Below are 20951 nucleotides of genomic sequence, written 5' to 3'. Positions count from 1 at the left end.
TCGGTCAGAGCAAAAGACTAAAAATGTCTCCTAAGCGTGCGGGAGCCAGCCAGCTTGGCACCAGGCCCAGGCTGCTTCTCTCCTTCCCCTCGTCCTCGTGGTTGATAGGACATAGCCAGCACTTGTATCTCCACTCAGGGATCAACTTCTCCTGAGTGACAGACACCACCTCAGACGTCCTGCCCACATTGGGGACAATTAGCCTAATGATATGACAACAAAAATGCCCCACAGCCTAGAATAGCTGTTGCAAGTCTCTGCTGCTCGTCCCCTCTCACTCCACTGCCAAGGGTACATGTATTTATAAAAGAGACACCCCCGACTTCACAACACTCTTAAGTGATGGTGGACAAACTCAGCAACAGGCCAAGTCAATAATAATCTCTCTACTAAGCAAGAGCGGGGCTACAGGACTTGAATGTGACGGAAACGGGGGATGGGGGTTAAGGAGGGGCAGGAGCACCAACACCTTGCAACACTGTGTCACGCTTTTATCAGGTGGCTTGTCAGCTTCTTATCATGAATTATGACCCAGAGCACACATTCTCTCTCTCCCAGCATCATCTCTGTATGAGAGAGCAAAAGATGGATGGAGAAAAGGAGGTGCAGAACACAGTTCACACCAGATCCATGTCTATATAGATGTTTGTCCAGCTTGGGAAAATTTCTAATATGACTAAAACTACCACTGGGGACAATACAGAGTGCTATTATATTTAATAATCTGGTGGTTGGCTTGGGCAAATGGTGGATGGGCAGTTGGGAACGATGGGCAGTTAAGCTGCCAACTCTTGACTCCAAAGATGGCAAATTCAAATCCTGCATTCACATTCCCAAAACTGTAACTGTTAACTTGACAAGTCAGAATTAATACATAACTGTAAACCCTGTTGCTCGCCCTAACCTCAACCCTTCACTTCACCATTAAAGATGCATACCTAACCCTGCAGTAGCTAACCTTGGGAAGGGGTGTTGCCTAGCTGAACATTTCACAGCTCTCATTCTTGTGCAGGAGTGATGTTTTGTTGAGTACTTCATTCACAAACGTTCATCTCCACCTTTAAAATATTTAATTCTGTCATGAATTTGTGATACCTTGTTGGGTACAGACCAAGAGAGGAAGAGAGGAGGGGGTGCCAAGCACATGCAAAAAGAGCCAAAGGGCATACTGATCTAATTCTAATTCCAGTGGCATCTCACTGTGTCCCCGAGCCAGTCCCACTAGCCTCCACATACCAAATCAAAATCCAGAAAATGTCACTCAATCGACCTGAGTCTGTTATTGTAAAACATATGTCTCTTTTTCCTGTGTAAATGGGCTGTGAGGAGGATGAAATTCTATCCTGGGTGCTAGAGTGTCATGCTGGCTCATGTATAGGTAGTTAAGTAAAGAAAATGTTTCAAATTTCACCCTAATATTATACGTGTTATACCACCAATTATGGTATTAATAAAACCTTAAAATTATCATATGAAAAAAAACAATGACATTCACTTTATTTACTTTATTCACATGATACCGTGGTCAGTAAGAAGACGGTTTTCTCCAGAGGTATTAATAATTAACACATACTGGGAGTGGGACACTAAAATACCCATGCTTCACTCAAACAACTTGACCAGAATGTCAACCAGCTGGCAGTGGAAAGAACAGTATCCTTAAGGGATAGTAGGATTTTTATAATAGTCCTTATTGTCTACTGCCAAAAGCAGTAGCTACTATTATATATTAAAATAAAAAACATCCAGTTATATTGAATAATTTTAAATCTCTGATTGAATATGGTGGATATTAATGTGGCGGGCTATAAATGGTTTGACGTCTAACTGCGAAAATCTGTATACATAAATAGATGTACTTTTTCGTTTTTAGGTTTCCTTTTGGGTTAGTAAAAAAAACTCAATGAGACCTTAACCTGTCTAAATAAAATACATGTTTAGAAAGATATACAGTACCAGTTTAGACACACCTACTCATTCAAGGGTATTTCTTAACTTTTACTATTTTCCACGTAGTAGAATTTAGTGAAGACATAAAAACTGTGGTAAATATGTAGTAATCAAAAAATTGTTAAACAGATCAAAATACATGCGGCAAATGGTTTCATTGGGTGACAGATCTGGACTGCAGGCAGGCCAGTTTAGCACCCAGACTCTTTTACTACAGTGCCATGCTGCTGTACAGTAATACGTGCAGAATATGGTTTGGCATTGTCTTGCTGAAATAAACAAGGCTTATTCCCTAAATAAGATGTTGTCTGAATGGTAGCATATGTAGCTCTAAAACCTGTATATTTTGTTCAGCATTAATGTTGCCTTCACAGATGTACAAGTCACCCATGCCATGTGCACTAATGCACACCCATCCCATAATAGATGCTGGCTTATAAACTGTGTGCTGATAAGAAGCCGGATGGTCCCTCTTCTCTTTAGTCCGGATGATGAAGCGTCCATGATTCCCAAAACATTATTTAAAATGTTGATTCTTCAGACCACAGGACAGTTATCCTCTTTGCCTCAGTCCATCTTAAATTAACAATTTAAAAAACATTATTCTTAAATTGTTGCACTATTTGTCCACACAGTCATTCACAGTTTGTAAATCAGTTCCCAAACGCTTGACTATAATGTTACTGACCTGTTGCCAATTGAGCTAATTATTTGCTTGATATTCCACCAGGTTTAGTTTTTTAGCATTACACAACTTTTCCAGTCTTTTGTTGCCTCTGTCCCAACTGTTTTGAAACATGTTGCTGGCATCTAATTCAAAGTGGGCATATATTTTGCAAGAAACAATAAAATGTCTCAGTTTCAACTTTTAAAATGTTGTCTTTGTATTATTTTCTATTGAACATAGCGTTTAAATGATTTGCACATAATTGCATTCTGTTTTTATCTATACTTTACGCAGCATCCCAACTTTTATGGAAAAGGCATTGTAATTCAATGCACCAAAACTATTGTGACAGCCTAAAATCAGCGATCCATTGACCCCACCAGTAGCTGGGTGTCAACCTTGTTAATGCACTGCTAGGCCTGTACTGAAGTTAGAACCTTTTTTCTTGAAATTATCTAAAGGAAATGAAAGGCATGTTAAATTGGAATTAAATCTGGAAAATGACCAGTGAAGATCTTTCCTCTTTTTGTCCTTGAGAAACTCCCTAGTTGCTATGGCAGTATGTTTGGATGCATTGTCATGCGTTGTGATTAAGCGTCATTAATTAAGTTTGGAGGCATTTGTTTGTATTTTTGCAGACAAGATTTTTCTCCATGCTTTTGAATTAATGAATACATTTTTGCATTAGTTAAAACCCCTGCTCTTTTCTCCTTAGACTCAACAAGTGCCCTTAAGTGGTTATGTTGCCCACATTCCTTCAACATGCGTCACTTGGTCCGACAGGCACGCATCAGTGTTTGTCTTTTGTAAGCCTAAGCCAATTGTCCCAATACTGTATGTTTGCTTCCCTGAAAAACTATTTCAAATAATGTATGCCATTTCAAAAATCAAGTGAAGAAAGTGTACAACACATGTATTGTAATGAATATGAAGACTGTTTCATATACGACATCAATAAAAAAAAAAAATGTAATTATCCATGATTGGAAAAAAGACATTTCCACTGCTCTGTTGTTCTGAAAACAACATTGGTTTGTTTGACTGTCTGTGAATACATGTACATGGGTTGGGTGCCACGATTGACTTAGAACAAGCACCTTTCCCCCCCTCTCTCATCCCCCAGACATACACACACAAAGCTCCAGTCCATTCACTCACTTATTCCTTCTCTCCTTGCTCTGATATACTTCAGTGGATCAATCAAAGTATAATAACCCTTCATTCTTTCAAAACATTTGTGTGAAACAGATTCCCTATAGTTCTTGTTCTTACTGTTGTTCTAGTTATTGATCTAGTCATATTTTCTGTAGGCTTTGTTGAGACCACGCCATTGTGTTTCTCTGCCTCTGCAGTGTTTCTGTCTATATTTTTTACTTTCCATGCGGTGGTGTAGCGTACCTTGTCCATCGATATTCCATTACCGACAATGCTATGTTGTGAGCTATGCTCACGCTTGGTTGCAAGTAGTATTATTCATTATTGCTCAGGCATAATAAGAGAACAATAGATCAGTTGAAAAGAATCTGACAAATTGAGATCATTTGTATTATACAGATGTTGTAGTGTAATTGTCAGTAGAGAACTATTTGATCCTCTCCAAGTGAAACAATGTGTGTTGACCCGTTAATCAGGCATCAGTAACCAGCCATGCATTATTTAGGTTATTTTGTTGATAACCGAATAGCTGACTGGATCATTTCTTTGTGTTGAGCAATGTGTAATTGCATGAAGGCACAGCAATGAACTCTGAGATAGGGTTAGTAATGTGCACATGAGTTATAGACTGGAATTTAAAGCACACTTCTGTGTTTTCTGATCATAAGTAAATCCAATAAGCAGTATCAAATTGGATGAAACAGGAATTTTTATGGATTTATTTATGACAAGTTTGACCCCCCCCCCAGCATTGTATGTGTAGGATGCTCCACACCTTACTTAGTAAATTAAATAAAAATAGCAACGCTTCACTATCCCCATCATGCATACTCCAACTCATCAGTCCTCACAACCACTGTTAAGAACCTTTACCAATATATCAAAATTGGTCGTCATCAGATCTTCCAGAATAGTGATACAAAAAATTCCTGCAGATCCACACAAAACATCTCACTGACCACAGAATCCAGTTTTGCACCCATGACCTAAACCCCATTGAAAACTTGTGAGGTGAGCTCTAATGGTGAGTCCACAAGTAATGACTACGGTCCCCTGAAGGATCTGGAGAGATTCTGCATGGATGAATGGTCTTGATCCCTAACTATGTGTTCTCTCACTTCATCAAACATTACAGAAGAATCAGTGTGGTTATCTTGACACAGGGCGGGTGCACAAAGTATTACATGCAAGGGGGCCTGTAATTGTGACACATGGTTTTGAGAAGAATATACAGTGGATATAAAAACTCTGCACACCCATGTTAAAATGCCAGGTTCTTGTGATGTAAAAGAATGAGACAAAGATAAATCATGTCAGATCCTTTTCCACCTTTAATGCGAACAATTCAATTGAAAAACAAACTGAAATCTTTGAGGGTGAAAAATAAAAAACTCACAATAACCTGGTTGCATAAGTGTGCACACCATTAAACTAATACTTTGTTGAATCACCTTTTGAGTTTATTACAGCACTCAGTCTTTTTGGGTAGGAGTCTACTAGTATGTCACATCTTGACGTGGCAATATTTGCCCACTCTTCTTTGCAAAAGCGCTCCAAATCTGTCAGATTGCAAGGACATCTCCTGTGCACAGCCCTCTTCAGATCACCCCACAGATGTTCAATTGGATTCAGGTCTGGGCTCTGGGTGGGCCATTCCAAAACGTTAATCTTCTTCTGGTGAAGCCATGCTTTTGTGTATTTGGATGTGTGCTTTGGGTCATTGTCATGCTGAAAGGTTAACTTCCTCTTCATCTTCAGCTTTCTAACGGATGCCTGAAGGTTTTGTGCCAAAATTGCCTGGTATTTGGAACTGTTCATAATTCCCTCCACCCTGACTAAAGCCCCGGTTTCAGCTGAAGAAAAACAGCCCCAAAGCATGATGCTGCCACCACCATGCTTCACTTTAAATGACGGCAGGTGTATAATGACTTCTATTTAACGTGATTTTGAATAAGATTGGTTAATTCGGAACACAGCCACATCCCCAGTTATAAGAGGGTGTGCACACTTATGCAACCAGGTTATTGTAAGTTTTTCATTTTTCCCCCTTGAAGATTTCGGTTTGTTTTTCAATTGAATTGTTCACATTATAGGTCACATTAAGAGTGGAAAAAGTTCTGTCATGATTTATCTATTTGTCTTATTCTTTTACATCACAAAAACCTGGCATTTTAACAGGGGTGTGTATACTTTTTTTATCCTCTGTATGTGCACCTTTATGTATGTACTGTATGCGAGCACCTTTTAAACATACTGCTTATAATACATATAATGATTCACATGTACCTTTACTATAGAAATGTGTATTCTGAAAACAGACTTGAATTGTGATCCTTCATCTGTATGTTCCAATGTTCATATTAGCATAACACAATGCCAATACTACTACATTACTTAATATTTAGTCCACTGTATATTTCTTGATAAATGATTTGTTTTTTCTTTGAAAAATGTAACCTTGTTTGAAAGTTAGGTTTCTCTCATATTTTAATGTAAATCAAGCTGATGAACAACAATACAACTTCTTCATAGCCTTTTTACCTATCTTCACCATAAAAGGCATTCAGTTACTGTTGAACTTTTAATGGGAGAAATAAGTGTCGTAAGAGACATTGAATGTGGTATGATCATCAGATTCTAGCATTTGTTCTAGAATTTGTGAAAAGGCCGCCCTCCCGATCCTTTCATGAAACACTGTGTCCACGGTTTACAGAGAAACAAGCATCCAGTAAAAACAGCATGTATACGTACATTGACATAATATACATACATATACAGTATGCAAGAATGCAAACAACCCCTGTACAGTTCTCTCATAATACTAAATTACAAATGGTACATTGAATTGTAATTCTGTTTGATATTAAAACACTCACTTAATCTGAAGGAAAATGAATACCAAAGAGCATTCAACAGAAGTCAGTTGGGTCACTAATCAGGAAGTGAAAGCTGTGTCACACCATCCATGCACTGGCAAGAAAAGGCTGTGCCTTAAAACTCAGAGCTCATACATGAAGGACACATGTAGCCAGCAGTCACTCTGAACGATTTCTTTGGCAAACATACCATCAAGAGCTCTACATAACACTGATCTGTATTGGGAGTTGGTCAAAAAGGTTGTTTCTCAAAAAGGACCATCTGAAGGCATGAGAGTAACCAAACTGCTGTGAGCAAAACTAACACTGCACTTGCCTCAACAAACTATCCCCAGATTATAGTCTGGTGGTGGCAGCATCATACTGTGGGGATCTTGCCCATCAGCAGGGACTGGGCATCTTGTTCAAATTTAAAGGAAGAACGGATGGATTAAAATACAAGAAGCTTGTGAGGAAGCTTACAGCAGGACATAGATTGGAAGCATAAGGCCAAAGCAGCAGAGGTCCTACATTGGCCCTATCAAAATTTTGATCTCAATCCTAATGAGAATCAGTGGCACTATTTTAAAATGAATGTCCATAAGCGTTCAACCAAAAAGAATAACCTGGAGCAAATCTTCCCAGAAGAATGGTCCAAATCACTCCAACATTGCTTACAAAGCTACTAAATATATTGACAAAAAAAATGCTGCAAATGGTGGCTCTACCAACCATGAATGTCTCTGGGGTGGAAAACGTCTGCAAGTAACAGATATCATTTTTTCATTTTACTAATATTTCCCAACATAAAACCAATGTCACCTTAAAATAATTGAATTTGAATGTCAGTGTTACACATATTACATATCAAACAGAATAACATTTCAATGTAGCATTTGTAATTTAATTACATTTAAGACATTTTCAGTAGTTAAAATACTTTTGCAGGCACGGAATAAACTGTCATATACAAGTACAAAATATAGACTTGCATTAAAGACCATATATTGGCCACTGTGGGCAGTACCATAGTAATACAAAGGTTTTTCTAGAGTAAAATTGTAAGATACTTGCCACATTGGATTTGTTGTCTAATGAGACAAATATACAAATTCGGAGGCTGCACTGATCAGATGGAAGCGTTAATTGCTTGTTTTCGAAAGTGTGACATCTTTAGAAAATGTAAAGCTTTTCTTTTTTATTGCCAATGGTAATGAAGGTTTAGGTGTTCCCAGTAAACACATGCCGGAAATTGCATAGAATTCACAAACTGTACAATTGTACTCACAAGTCACCATATTTTCTGAATAGCTAAAAAAGGGGAACATCAGAAGCCTTTTCAACCAAAAATCTACAAAATGTTTTCCTGTAACATGGCGATCAAAGAACATTAGAAATGTGATTTATAATATATAAATATAATATAAAATGTATAAAAAGCTACAGGGTAATCGATAAACAGTAGGTTTACATTTTAATCAAAGCCAGAGTTAACAATTACACAATATTCAGTATAGCCTGTTTTTATAAATCATACAGAGCACATTTTCAGAGCACTTTAATACAAATAATTGGCCATGCTTGGCTAAGCTTATCACACAGATGCATTGCTGCAATAGATGTAGGGATGGGCTGCTTTTTAGCTCTCATGCCTAACACCTTCCCTAGACACACAGTCTTTACTATATAAACACAAATTATTCCTACAATAAGACATACATCACCCACAAAGTAATGTAATCAAAATGGCTCTTTGGGCTAGCATTATGGACTGAATCAAACATCTGCCCACAACACAAGAAAGAATAGTTTGATTTCAGCATTTTACTGAGGTAATGTACAGAAGCTGAGAGGATTGTGATCAGCATGGCTTATCAACAGGAATTGCAGTATTACTCCTAAGCTGTTTACAAGGTCAAAGGACCATCCATCAGTGCCAATTAAATGACTGCAATATTTATCACATACAACAAACAACTATCCAGGCTGTTAAATTATAGTGATACAGATCAATGTGGTATCAAAAGGTTAAGAATGTAAACTGTAAGCTCTACTACTGTACTGTATGTGCTACTGTTTAGCACTACCTTCTTCTTTTAGTGTTCCGTGTTTATCATGCCGTTACACTACTCAAGGGGAAATGTATGAACAAATAATGATCTCTGTACACATTCTATGTGAGTACTGGCCACTACCACACCATCTCTGCATTCCCTGTTGAGGACTTTCCCAGGACATAGCCACAGATGTCATGAAAGTAAACAGTCACAACTGTCTACATGTTTTGTGCAGAGGGAACTCAACCAGGACAGCCTTTTATAGTAGACAATAACACACATCGCAGCACTGAAACCAGCCTCTCTAATCCCCAGTGCAGAGAGGATTGAGCACTTCAACCAAATCAATATAAATGATTTGCTCTCAATGATTTGCTAGTCTCCGGTTTTCTAGTTAAAAGCTACAGCAAACAAACTGTCAGTCTATCCCTTTCTCCAATCTCTCTCTTTCCTTCTTTTTATTGAATGTGTAGAATCAGAAACACAACACATTGCGCTGGTTGTCTGTTGTAAACCCCAACACTGTTGGCGGCTGTACTCATAAATCTCCTGCATTGCACTATAGGAAAATAAAAGCATCCTCTTGCAACAGGAAGCCACCACATCTGGCTGAAAACCCACTGCTTTTTGGTTACCTATCCCTCAGTGCGACAGCAAACAAATTCATAGGCGATCTATCATTGTGGTGACATTAGTGATATAACTCATCTAGGCTGTGATAGAACAGAGGTCACATGCTTCGGCAGACAGGCTGGCTGGAGACATCTGAAAAACCTGAGCTACACCACAACATAACATGCAAAAGAGCTACACTTCATGGTCTGCATTAACATACACAATTTGATCAAAAGAATTGTGAGATGTGTGGTAATGGCAGCACTGCATTTAAAGGCAAATTGAATCGCTTCGCTGCAGCTTCGCGGTACCCTATAAACACAGCTTCAGGCAGTCTCCCCACTCGGTCCAATCCTTTGTCGGTGGTGCATGGGCATTACCTTCAGGTGGCCACAGGGGTAGCAGGCAGGCTCCCGTCGAGGCATTTTATGGCTGCTGCTCTCCCCCAAACTCGATTCTCCTTCCCTGGCTGTGTTCAGCAAACCCTCCTGCCTCCCAGCTCTTCTCTTTCTCTCGTCACAGCTCTACTCCTGTGTGTATGCGTGTGTGTAAGGGAGAGACAGAGCATGTGAATGTGTGTGTTTCCTCCCCATCTACCCCCTCCTCTTCTCTCACTTCCACACACAGAGCTCTTGTCTCTTAGGATTTGTCCTTTATGTATGCCTCACTGTGTGTGTGTGTGTGTGTGTGTGTGTGTGTGCACACGCGCGCGCATTTCTATGTGCATGTATGCAAAGATCATCTATGTGTGTGCCTTCTCACCACATGGCTATTTTCACTCGTCAGAGAAAGGCATTGAAGAATGTGCTCAGAAGAAAAATTACAATGAGAGGGCAGTAAGAGAGAGAGGATAAGGAAGGGAGAGTGAGGACAAGAGAGATATATGCTGTATAGGGTAGTGCTTTATAATCAATGTCTCTAAAACCGCAGTTCAGGAAAGGCCCTGAGGACTTGAGACACAGAGAGAAAGTAAGAGAGCAAGAGTAAATGAGAGGGAGAGTAAGGGACATATACAGGAAGAAAGGAGGAGAGCAAGAGTAAATGAGAGGGAGAGTAAGGGACATATACAGGAAGAAAGGAGGAGAGCAAGAGTAAATGAGAGGGAGAGTAAGGGACATATACAGAGAGAGAGGAGGACGATAGTTAACAGGATGAGTCAGAAGCGGAGAGGAAGGAGAGTATCTGGGGAGGGAGGTTTGGACCTGATGTGTCCCTGGACAAGGTCATTAGAGCGATCAGCCTCTTGTAAAGCTCATGTTGGGAAAAAGAGAGAACAGAGAGAGAGAGAGAGAGAGAGAGAGAGAGAGAGAGAGGAAGATTGTGAGGATGAGGCGAATGGAGAGGCAAAGAGAGACGAGAAGAGTGACAGGAGAAAGGACATGGTTACAATGTTAAACTGCAGCCTATGAGATGTTCTTTCTTCTTGCTGCATTGTGCTGAAAGGTGATTTATGACTCTGGAACCCACAGAAATCGAAATATTAAATATTTAAATTCATGTTTCATTCAACATGATGTTGGCCATTGCATCAATAATTGTTTTGATTGGGAAATGCAAGGTAACATTAGTATTTCCACTCTGTCAGTACAACATTTAAATCAAAACATTAGTTTGTTTCCTATTTGTACCTGTCTGTCCCATGCAAAAGTCTCTGATTCTTTTTCATCTTATAAAAAAATTATGAAAAAAGGACAGTGAACTCAAAGTATTTGGACAGTGACACTTGTTTTGGCTCTGTTTAGCTACAATGGCTTCAGGTTTTTACATGAGAATTTCTAGCCACTTTTCATTATGTGATACTTTCTAACTCATCATTATTGTACAACATCATGATGCTCCTTATGACTCTAGTCAGTTGCTTATTTAAATGACTGCTGAGACCTTACATTCATTTTGAAGCCAAACGACTTAAAAGATGGTGATGTCAAGAACTAGTCTAGCTGCTAGGTTAAGGAAAACCCTATCCACGATGTTGCTTGATTCAGAATGCAGGCTATATATCTGTATTACATCTGTTCTGTAGGCTACAAGCTAGCTAACCCATAGATGTTTATCGTCACGCGGGCAGGACTGAATTTGGTCATGTTATTATGTGTTGCCTGATTCTGTTATGTTTTTTTCTAGCCGCCAGAGTACATGAGCAGAGTGGAGCGGTGAAAATCTCAGCTCATCGCTCACGGAACTGTTCACCCCTCCGCTCTCCTGCTCAAAGCCACATCAGGCCACTCCGCTCATTATCGCTCAGCGCTCAACGCATTTGCTTCGCGCTCCACTCAAATCGACCCCGCTCGCTCCAAAAAAGGAAAAACATGTAGATTTCACTTTTAGCTCAGACCACAACCCTTTTAAAAAATGCTACATCCAGCTCTCTTTTTCTCTCCTTTGTTATTGTTGGGCCTTTGCGAACAGTGAAGAAACGTTTGAATTCCTCAACTCGCTCTATTAAATACAAATTCACGCACGACACAAATTAAATAAAACGAACCATTAGGCCTACTTGAATGACAAAACAAATTTGTTTGAATTTTACACTATATTTAATTTAAACTTTGTTACAAGTTAAGTATTCAATTTGCTAAACTTTTGCTGTCTTCCCAGCGTGTTCACGTAGCACACTTCCGTGTTTTCGAGAGATTTTTCAGATTCCAAAATGAATCTTTACTTACAAAAACGATGTCTCCACATTTGTTTTCTTGTACCATATTATCATTGTTAGTTCATTTTATTTTAATACTACACCTGAATGACTTGTCATTTTCTTTTTTAAAGTACTTTTTGAACTGTGTGTTGATGACTTTGCAAGACAGATGGATTCTGGGTAAGGCCCGACTGAGCATGCTTAGACTGGCGTTTGAGCGGAGCGAAATTGGAGCGGGAAATAGGGCGCTCGCTCCGTCCTTTTAAAAATGCCGCTCTGCACTCTGTCCAAAATCCTCCCACTCCCCACTCAACTCCTCTCACATGCTCTGTTAGCCGCAGAGGTGGGGTGGCCTCAAAATATTTTTTTTTTACTAAGATGTCTGTAAATATCAAGCCATTACAGAAATGTATGGTATACATCAATCAAAAGGGGAGAGCCTGAGGAACGTGCTGGTCAATGCCATTTTCAGCTCAGACACACAGAGCCCTAGAAATAGCCAAATCTATCCAGTGTGGTTAGTGGTGGTTGTCTTGTCACATAGACAGTCGCCATGACAATGGTTGGAGCAATACACTCAAGTTTCTCAGATCGAATAAGGAGTGTCTCTGGAATATTTGGATGTGTTAAGTTAACTTTTTTTTAAGATGCCCACAAGCCATGCTATCAACACTTAAGCAGTCAGTGGAAAATCACCATCAATACATACATACATCTTCTTCCGCTTCATCCGGGGCCGGGTCGCGGGGGCAGCAGTCTAAGCAGGGATGCCCAGACTTCCCTCTCCCCAGACACTTCCTCCAGCTCTTCCGGGGGGACACCGAGGCGTTCCCAGGCCAGCCGGGAGACATAGTCCCTCCAGCGTGTCCTAGGTCTTCCCCGGGGTCTCCTCCCGGTGGGACGTGACCGGAACACCTTCCCAGGAAGGCGTTCCGGAGGCATCCGAAACAGATGCCCAAGCCACCTCAGCTGACCCCTCTCGATGTGGAGGAGCAGCGGCTCTACTCTGAGCTCCTCCCGGGTGACCGAGCTTCTCACCCTATCTCTAAGGGATCGCCCAGCCACCCTGCGGAGAAAGCTCATTTCGGCCGCCTGTATCCGGGATCTTGTCCTTTCGGTCATGACCCAAAGCTCATGACCATAGGTGAGAGTAGGAACGTAGATTGACCGGTAAATCTTTCTTCACCACGACAGACCGATACATCGACCGCATTACTGCAGAAGCTGCACCGATCCGTCTGTCAATCTCCCGTTCCATCCTTCCCTCACTCGTGAACAAGACCCCTAGATACTTAAACTCCTTCACTTGAGGCAGGCACTCTCCACCAACCTGAAGTGAGCAGGCCACCCTTTTCCGACTGAGGACCATGGCCTCGGATTTGGAGGTACTGATTCTCATCCCCACCGCTTCACACTCGGCTGCAAACCGTCCCAGCGCATGCTGAAGATCCTGGTTTGAAGAAGCCAACACGACAACATCACGAAATCGTGTGGTCCCCGAACCTGACACCCTCCGGCCCCTGGCTGCGCCTAGAAATTCTGTCCATAAAAATTATGAACAGAACCGGTGACAAAGGGCAGCCCTGCCGGAGTCCAACATGCACTGGGAACAAGTCTGACTTACTGCCGGCAATGCGGACCAAGCTCCTGCTTCGGTCGTACAGCGACCTGACAGCCCTTAGCAAAGGACCCAGGACCCCATATTCCCGAAGCACTCTCCACAGGATGCCGCGAGGGACACAGTCGAATGCCTTCTCCAAATCCACAAAACACATGTGGATTGGTTGGGCAAACTCCCATGAACCCTCCAACACCCCGTAGAGGGTATAGAGCTGGTCCAGTGTTCCACGGCCCGGACGAAAACCAGACTGTTCCTCCTGAATCCGAGGTTCTACTATCGGTCGTATTCTCCTCTCCAGAACCCTGGCATAGACTTTCCCGGGGAGGCTGAGAAGTGTGATCCCCCTGTAGTTGGAACACACCCTCCGGTCCCCCTTCTTAAAAAGAGGGACCACCACCCCGGTCTGCCATCCCAAAGGCACTGTCCCCGACCGCCACGCGATGTTGCACAGGCGTGTCAACCAAGACAGCCCCACAACATCCAGAGACTTGAGGTACTCAGGGCGGATCTCATCCACCCCCGGTGCCTTGCCACCGAGGAGTTTCTTGACCACCTCAGTGACTTCAGCCCGGGTGATGGACGAGTCCACCTCTGAGCCCTCATCCTCTGCTTCCTCAATGGAAGATGTGACGGCGGGATTGAGGAGATCCTCGAAGTACTCCTTCCACCGCCCGACGACATCCCCAGTTGAGGTCAACAGCTGCCCACCTCTACTGTAAACAGCGTTGGTAGGGCACTGTTTCCCTCTCCTGAGGCGCCGGACGGTTTGCCAGAATCTCTTCGAGGCCAGCCGATAGTCCTTCTCCATGGCCTCACCGAACTCCTCCCAGGCCCGAGTTTTTGCCTCCACAACCACCCGGGCTGCAGTCTGCTTGGCCAGTTGGTACCCGTCAGCTGCCTCAGGAGTCCCACAAGCCAACCAGGCCTGATAGGACTCCTTCTTCAGCTTGACGGCATCCCTTACTTCCGGTGTCCACCACCGGGTTCGGGGATTGCCGCCTCGACAGGCACCGGAGACCTTACGTCCACAGCTCCGAACGGCCGCTTCGACAATGGCGGTGGAGAACATGGTCCACTCGGACTCAATATCTCCAGCCTCCCTCGGGATCCAGTCGAAGCACTGTCGGAGGTGGGAGTTAAAGATCTCTCTGACAGGAGACTCGGCCAGACGTTCCCAGCAGACCCTTACAGTACGCTTGGGCCTGCCGAGTCTGTCCAGCTTCCTCCCCCGCCATCGGATCCAACTCACCACCAGGTGGTGATCAGTTGACAGCTCCGCCCCTCTCTTCACCCGAGTGTCCAAGACATACGGCCGCAGGTCAGATGAAACGACAACAAAGTCGATCATCGACCTGCGGCCTAGGGTGTCCTGGTGCCATGTGCACTGATGGACACCCTTATGCTTGAACATGGTGTTCGTTATGGACAAACTGTGACTAGCACAGAAGTCCAATAACTGAACACCACTCGGGTTCAGATCAGGGGGGCCGTTCCTCCCAATCACACCCCTCCAGGTGTCACTGTCGTTGCCCACGTGGGCGTTGAAGTCCCCCAGTAGAACGATAGAGTCCCCAGTTGGAGCACTTTCCAGCACCCCTCCCAGAGACTCCAAGAAGGTCGGGTACTCTGCACTGCCGTTCGGCCCATAGGCACAAACAACAGTGAGAGCCCTATCCCCGACCCGAAGGCGCAGGGAAACGACCCTCTCGTTCACCGGGGTAAACTCCAACACATGGCGGCAGAGCTGGGGAGCTATAAGCAAACCCACACCAGCCCGCCGCCTCTCACCATGGGCAACTCCAGAGTGGTGAAGAGTCCATCCTCTCTCAAGGAGTGTGGTTCCAGAGCCCAAGCCGTGCGTAGAGGTGATTCCGACTACCTCCAGTCGGAACCTCTCGACCTCACGCACTATCTCAGGCTCCTTCCCCGCCAGCGAGGTGACGTAAGCACAGTACACTGGGAAAGTGGACAATGAGAAAAGATGAGAATACAGTGGGGAGAACAAGTATTTGATACACTGCCGATTTTGCAGGTTTTCCTACTTACAAAGCATGTAGAATTCTGTAATTTTTCTCATAGGTACTGTTCCACTGTGAGTGATGGAATCTAAAACAAAAATCAAGATTGTATGATTTTTAAGTAATTAATTTGCATTTTATTTCAAGACATAAGTAGTTGATACATTAGAAAAGCAGAACTTAATATTTGGTACAGAAACCTTTGTTTGCAGTTACAGAGATCTTACGTTTCCAGTAGTTCTTGACCAGGTTTGCACACACTGCAGCAGGGATTTTGGCCCACTCCTCCATACAGACCTTCTCCAGATCCTTCAGGTTTTGGCGTTGTCGCTGTGCAATAGGGACTTTCAGCTCCCTCCAAAGATTTTCTATTAGGTTCAGGTCTGGAGACTGGCTAGGCCACTCCAGGACCTTGAGATGTTTCTTACGGCGCCACACCTTAGTTGCCCTGGCTGTGTGTTTCAGGTCGTTGTCATGCTGGAAGACCCAGCCACGACCCATCTTCAATGCTCTTACTGAGGGAAGGAGGTTGTTGGCCAAGATGTTGCGATACATGGCCCCATCCATCCTCCCCTCAATACGGTGCAGTCGTCCTGTCCCCTTTGCAGAAAAGCATCCCCAAAGAATGATGTTTCCACCTCCATGCTTCATGGTTGGGATGGTGTTCTTGGGGATGTACTCATCCTTCTTCTTCCTCTTGAATAATCATTGGATTGAATCATTTTCAGGTGATATATATTTGTGTAATGAGGGAGGGTGTGGCAACAGTAAATAACACCTTATATCATGGTGTGCATAATTATTAGGCAGCATCATGACCTCAGGTAAAATGGGCCAATAAAGAGATTTAACTGACACTGAAAAGCCATAAATTGTAAAATGCTTTTCAGATGATGCAACACTCTTTAAATAGCTAAACTATTGAGGCATTACCACGGGACACTCAAACGTTTTGTTATGAATAGTCAACTGGGGTGCAAAAAATGCATGGAGAAGAAAAAAACGCAAATTAACGGCAAAAGACTTGAGAAGAATTAAACATGAAGCTACCAGGAACCCATTATCCTCCAGTGCCAACATATTCCAGAACTGCAACCTACCTGGAGTGTCCAGAAGTACAAGGTGTCAAGTGCTCAGAAACATGGCCAAGGTCAAGAAGGCTGAAAGAAGACCACCACTGAATAAGAGTCACTCGTTGAAGCATATAGATTGGGCAATGAAATACCTGAAGACAGATTTTATGGACAGATGAAATGAGAGTGACTCTTGATGGACCAGATGGATGGGCCTGTGGCCATCACTAATGGACACAGGGCACCACTTCGAGTCGGGTGCCAGCAAGGTGCAGGAGGGGTACTGGTATGGGCTGCTATCATTAAGGATGAGGTAGTTGTACCTTTTCGGGTTGAAGATGGACTGAAACTAAACTACCATACCTACTGCCAGTTTCTGGAAGCATTCAAGAAGGCCATGTTCCTTATGCAGGACTATGATCCATCACATGGATCCAAGTACACCACTGGTTGGTTAGCAAACAAGGGTCTCAAAGATGCCCGAATAATGACCTGGCCCCTTTCCTTACCTGACTTAAATCTTATTGAGAACTTGTGGACCCTTCTCAAATTCTGATTTTGCCTGAAAAAATTAACATTTATAGATAGGTTATCATCCTCATATTCATATGGAAATTTAAAAAATCTTGCTTCTAAGCATTAGCTTTTGGCTAATGTTTCCTTACTCACTACCAGGCAGTGTATAGGCACAATATTGTTACTGTTGCATCACGTGAAAAAGTTGCATAATATAGCTTTAATAAATTAGTCGTGACTCTCCAGTCAGTAAAAATAAAAAATACCTTAAATTACCCCCTTTGGAAAAGTAGCAATATGGCTCCAGATGACATCACTGAGGCCGCATATATACTGATACCAAAAGTGGTCCCAAAACCCTGAGGAACACAAAGCACACTTGATTTGTAAAAGGGCAGATCATCTACACATACAACCTGATACCTTTCTGATGGATTGGATCTAAACCAGGCAACGTGTCCAGGTAAAACCTGATACCTTTCTGATGGATGGGATCTAAACCAGGCAACTTCATATCATCATCTTCTGCTTATCTGGGGCCGGGTTGCGGGGGCAGCAGTCTAAGCAGAGATGCCCAGACATCCCTCTCCCTAGACGCTTCCTCCTTCCCCGGGGTCTCCTCCCGGTGGTAGGGACCGGAACACCTTCCCAGGAAGGCGTTCTGGAAGCATCCGAAACAGATACCCAAGCCGCCTCAGCTGACCCCTCTCGATGTGGAGGAGCAGCGGCTCTACTCTGAGCTCCTCCCGGGTGACCGAGCTTCTCACCCTATTTTTAAGGGATCTCCCAGCCACCCTGCGGAGAAAGCTCATTTCGGCCGCCTGTATCCCGGATCTTGTCCTTTCGGTCATGACCCAAAGCTCATGACCATAAGTGAGAGTAGGAACGTAGATTGACCGGTAAATCGAGAGCTTCGCCTTGCGGCTCAGCTCTTTCTTCAGCGTGACAGACTGATACATCGACCGCATTACTGCAGAAGCTGCACCGATCCGTCTGTCAATCTCCCGTTCCATCCTTCCCTCACTCGTGAACAAGACCCCTAGATACTTAAACTCCTCCACTTGAGGCAGGCACTCTTCACCAACCTGAAGTGGGCAAGCCACCCTTTTCCGATTGAGGACCATGGCCTCGGATTTGGAGGTACTGATTCTCATCCCCACCGCTTCACACTCGGCTGCAAACCGTCCCAGTGCATGCTGAAGGTCCTGGTTTGAAGGGACCAACACGACAACATCATCCGCAAAGAGCAGAGACGAAATCGTGTGGTCCCCTAAACCTGACACCCTCCGGCCCCTGGCTGCGCCAAGAAATTCTGTCCATAAAAATGACAAACAGAACCGGCGACAAAGGGCAGCCCTGCTGGAGTCCAACGTGCACTGGGAACAAGTCTGACTTACTGCCGGCAATGTGGACCAAGCTCCTGCTTCAGTCATACAGGGACTTGACAGCCCTTAGCAAAGGACCCAGGACCCCATAATCCCGAAGCACTCTCCACAGGATGCCGCGAGGGACACAGTCGAATGCCTTCTCCAAATCCACAAAACACATGTGGATTGGTTGGGCAAACTCCCATGAACCCTCCAACATCCCGTAGAGGGTATAGAGCTGGTCCAGTGTTCCACGGCCCGGACGAAAACCACACTGTTCCTCCTGAATCCGAGGTTCTACTATCGGCCGTATTCTCCTCTCCAGAACCCTGGTATCGACTTTCCCGGGGAGGCTGAGAAGTGTGATCCCCCTATAGTTAGAACACACCCTCTGGTCCCCCTTCTTAAAAAGAGGGACCATCACCCCAGTCTGCCATCCCAGAGGCACTATCCCACGCGATGTTGCACAGGCGTGTCAACCAAGACAGCCCCACAACATCCAGAGACTTGAGGTACTCAGGGCGGATCTCATCCACCCCCGGTGCCTTGCCACTGAGGAGTTTCTTGACTACCTCTGTAACTTCAGCCCGGGTGATGGACGAGTCCACCTCTGAGCCCTCATCCTCTGCTTCCTCAATGGAAGACGTAACGGCGGGATTGAAGAGATCCTCGAAGTATTCCTTCCACCGCCCGACGACATCCCCAGTTGAGGTCAACAGCTGCCCACCTCTACTGTAAACAACGTTGGTAGGGCACTGTTTCCCTCTCCTGATGCGCCAGACGGTTTGCCAGAATCTCTTCGAGGCCAGCCGATAGTCCTTCTCCATGGCCTCACCGAACTTCTCCCAGGCCCAAGTTTTTGCCTCTACAACCACCCGGGCTGCAGTCTGCTTGGCCTGCCGGTACCCGTCAGCTGCCTCAGGAGTCCCTCAAGCCAACCAGGCCTGATAGGACTCCTTCTTCAGCTTGACGGCATCCCTTACTTCTGGTGTCCACCAACGGGTTCGGGGATTGCCGCCTCGACAGGCACCGGAGACCTTACGGTCACAGCTCCGAGCGGCCGCTTCGACAATGGCGGTGGAGAACATGGTCCACTCGGACTCAACATCTCCAGCCTCTCTCGGGATCCAGTCAAAGCTCTGCCGGAGGTGGGTATTAAAGATCTCTCTGACAGGGGACTCCAGCTTCCTGCCCCGCCATTGGATCCAACTCACCACCAGATGGTGATCAGTTGACAGCTCTGCCCCTCTCTTCACCCGACTGTCCAAGACATACGGCCGCAGGTCAGATTAAACGACAATAAAGTCAATCATCGACCTGCAGCCTAGGGTGTCCTGGTGCCACGTGCACTGATGGACACCCTTATGCTCGAACATGGTGTTCGTTATGGACGAACTGTGACTAGCACAGAAGTCCAATAACTTAACGGCGCTTGGGTTCAGATCAGGGGGGCCATTCCTCCCTATCATGTGCACTTTCCAGCACCCCTCCCAGAGACTCCAAGAAGGTCGGGTACTCTGCACTGCCGTTCGGCTTGCGTACGAGCCCCAACCCCGGGCCTGGCTCCAGGGTGGGGCCCCGGCTGCACCATACCGGGCGATGTCACGGACCTCAATTTTTATCATCATTAAGGGGGTTTTGAACCGCTCTTAGTCTGACCCATCACCTAGGACCTGTTTGCCTTGGAAGACCCTACCAGGGGCATATAGCCTCAGACAACATAGCTCCTAGGGTCACTCAGGTACTCAAACCCCTCCACCACGTTAAGGTGGCAGTTCATGGAGGGACCAGGCAATGTGTCCAGGTAAAACCTGATACCTTTCTGATGGATGGGATCTAAACCAGGCAACGTGTCCAGGTAAAACCTGATACTTTTCTGATGGATGGGATCTAAACCAGGCAACTTGTCCAGGTAAAACCTGATACCTTTCTGATGGATGGGATCTAAACCAGGCCACGTGTCCAGATAAAACCTGATACCTTTCTGATGGATGGGATCTAAACCAGGCCACGTGTCCAGATAAAACCTGATACCTTTCTGATGGATGGGATCTAAACCAGGCAACATGTCCAGGTAAAACCATATAGTTTTCCAGTCTCTCCAAAAGTAGGGAGTGGCCAGTGGTGTTGAAGGCAGCACTACTGAAACATCAAGACATACGATAAAAGAGCCTTGGTCTGACACCAATAAAAAGTATTTCATCACATTTACAAGGTGCTCTCAGTATTATGATGGGGTCTAGGTCTGGACTAGAGTTTTTCATAAGTATTATTTGTCTAAAGGAAAGGAGTGAATTGCTGGTAAACAACTCTTTCAGGATTTGTTTGAGAAGAACAGGAGGTTTGATATTGGCCCGCTGCCAGCTCACTCCCTCATCAGTCACCCAGACCACGCCCCCCCATCACCGGATTTCTGAAC

The 20951-nt window shown here is 44.4% G+C and overlaps 1 protein-coding gene across 3 annotated transcripts in view; it reads right to left on the bottom strand.

Moving 5' to 3' along the window:
• Positions 1 to 9961, bottom strand: part of kcnj5 (potassium inwardly rectifying channel subfamily J member 5) — a 34530-nt gene extending 24569 nt beyond the window's left edge. Inside the window, exon 1 of one of the 3 annotated variants that reach the window (XM_020050346.2) lies at positions 9680 to 9961. In XM_020050346.2, the coding sequence (XP_019905905.1) occupies positions 9680 to 9724 (45 nt within the window). In that variant the 5' untranslated portion in view covers positions 9725 to 9961. The remainder of the gene's footprint in view (positions 1 to 9679) is intronic. The other 2 variants (XM_020050325.2, XM_010893299.4) reach the window with 2 other exon arrangements.
• Positions 9962 to 20951: the final 10990 nt, after the last annotated feature.

Source organism: Esox lucius, chromosome 1 (assembly GCF_011004845.1).
Source record: "Esox lucius isolate fEsoLuc1 chromosome 1, fEsoLuc1.pri, whole genome shotgun sequence".
NCBI lineage: Eukaryota > Metazoa > Chordata > Actinopteri > Esociformes > Esocidae > Esox > Esox lucius.
The sequence above is the reverse complement of the archived record's forward strand: the minus strand, read 5'-3'. Positions and strand labels throughout refer to the sequence as shown.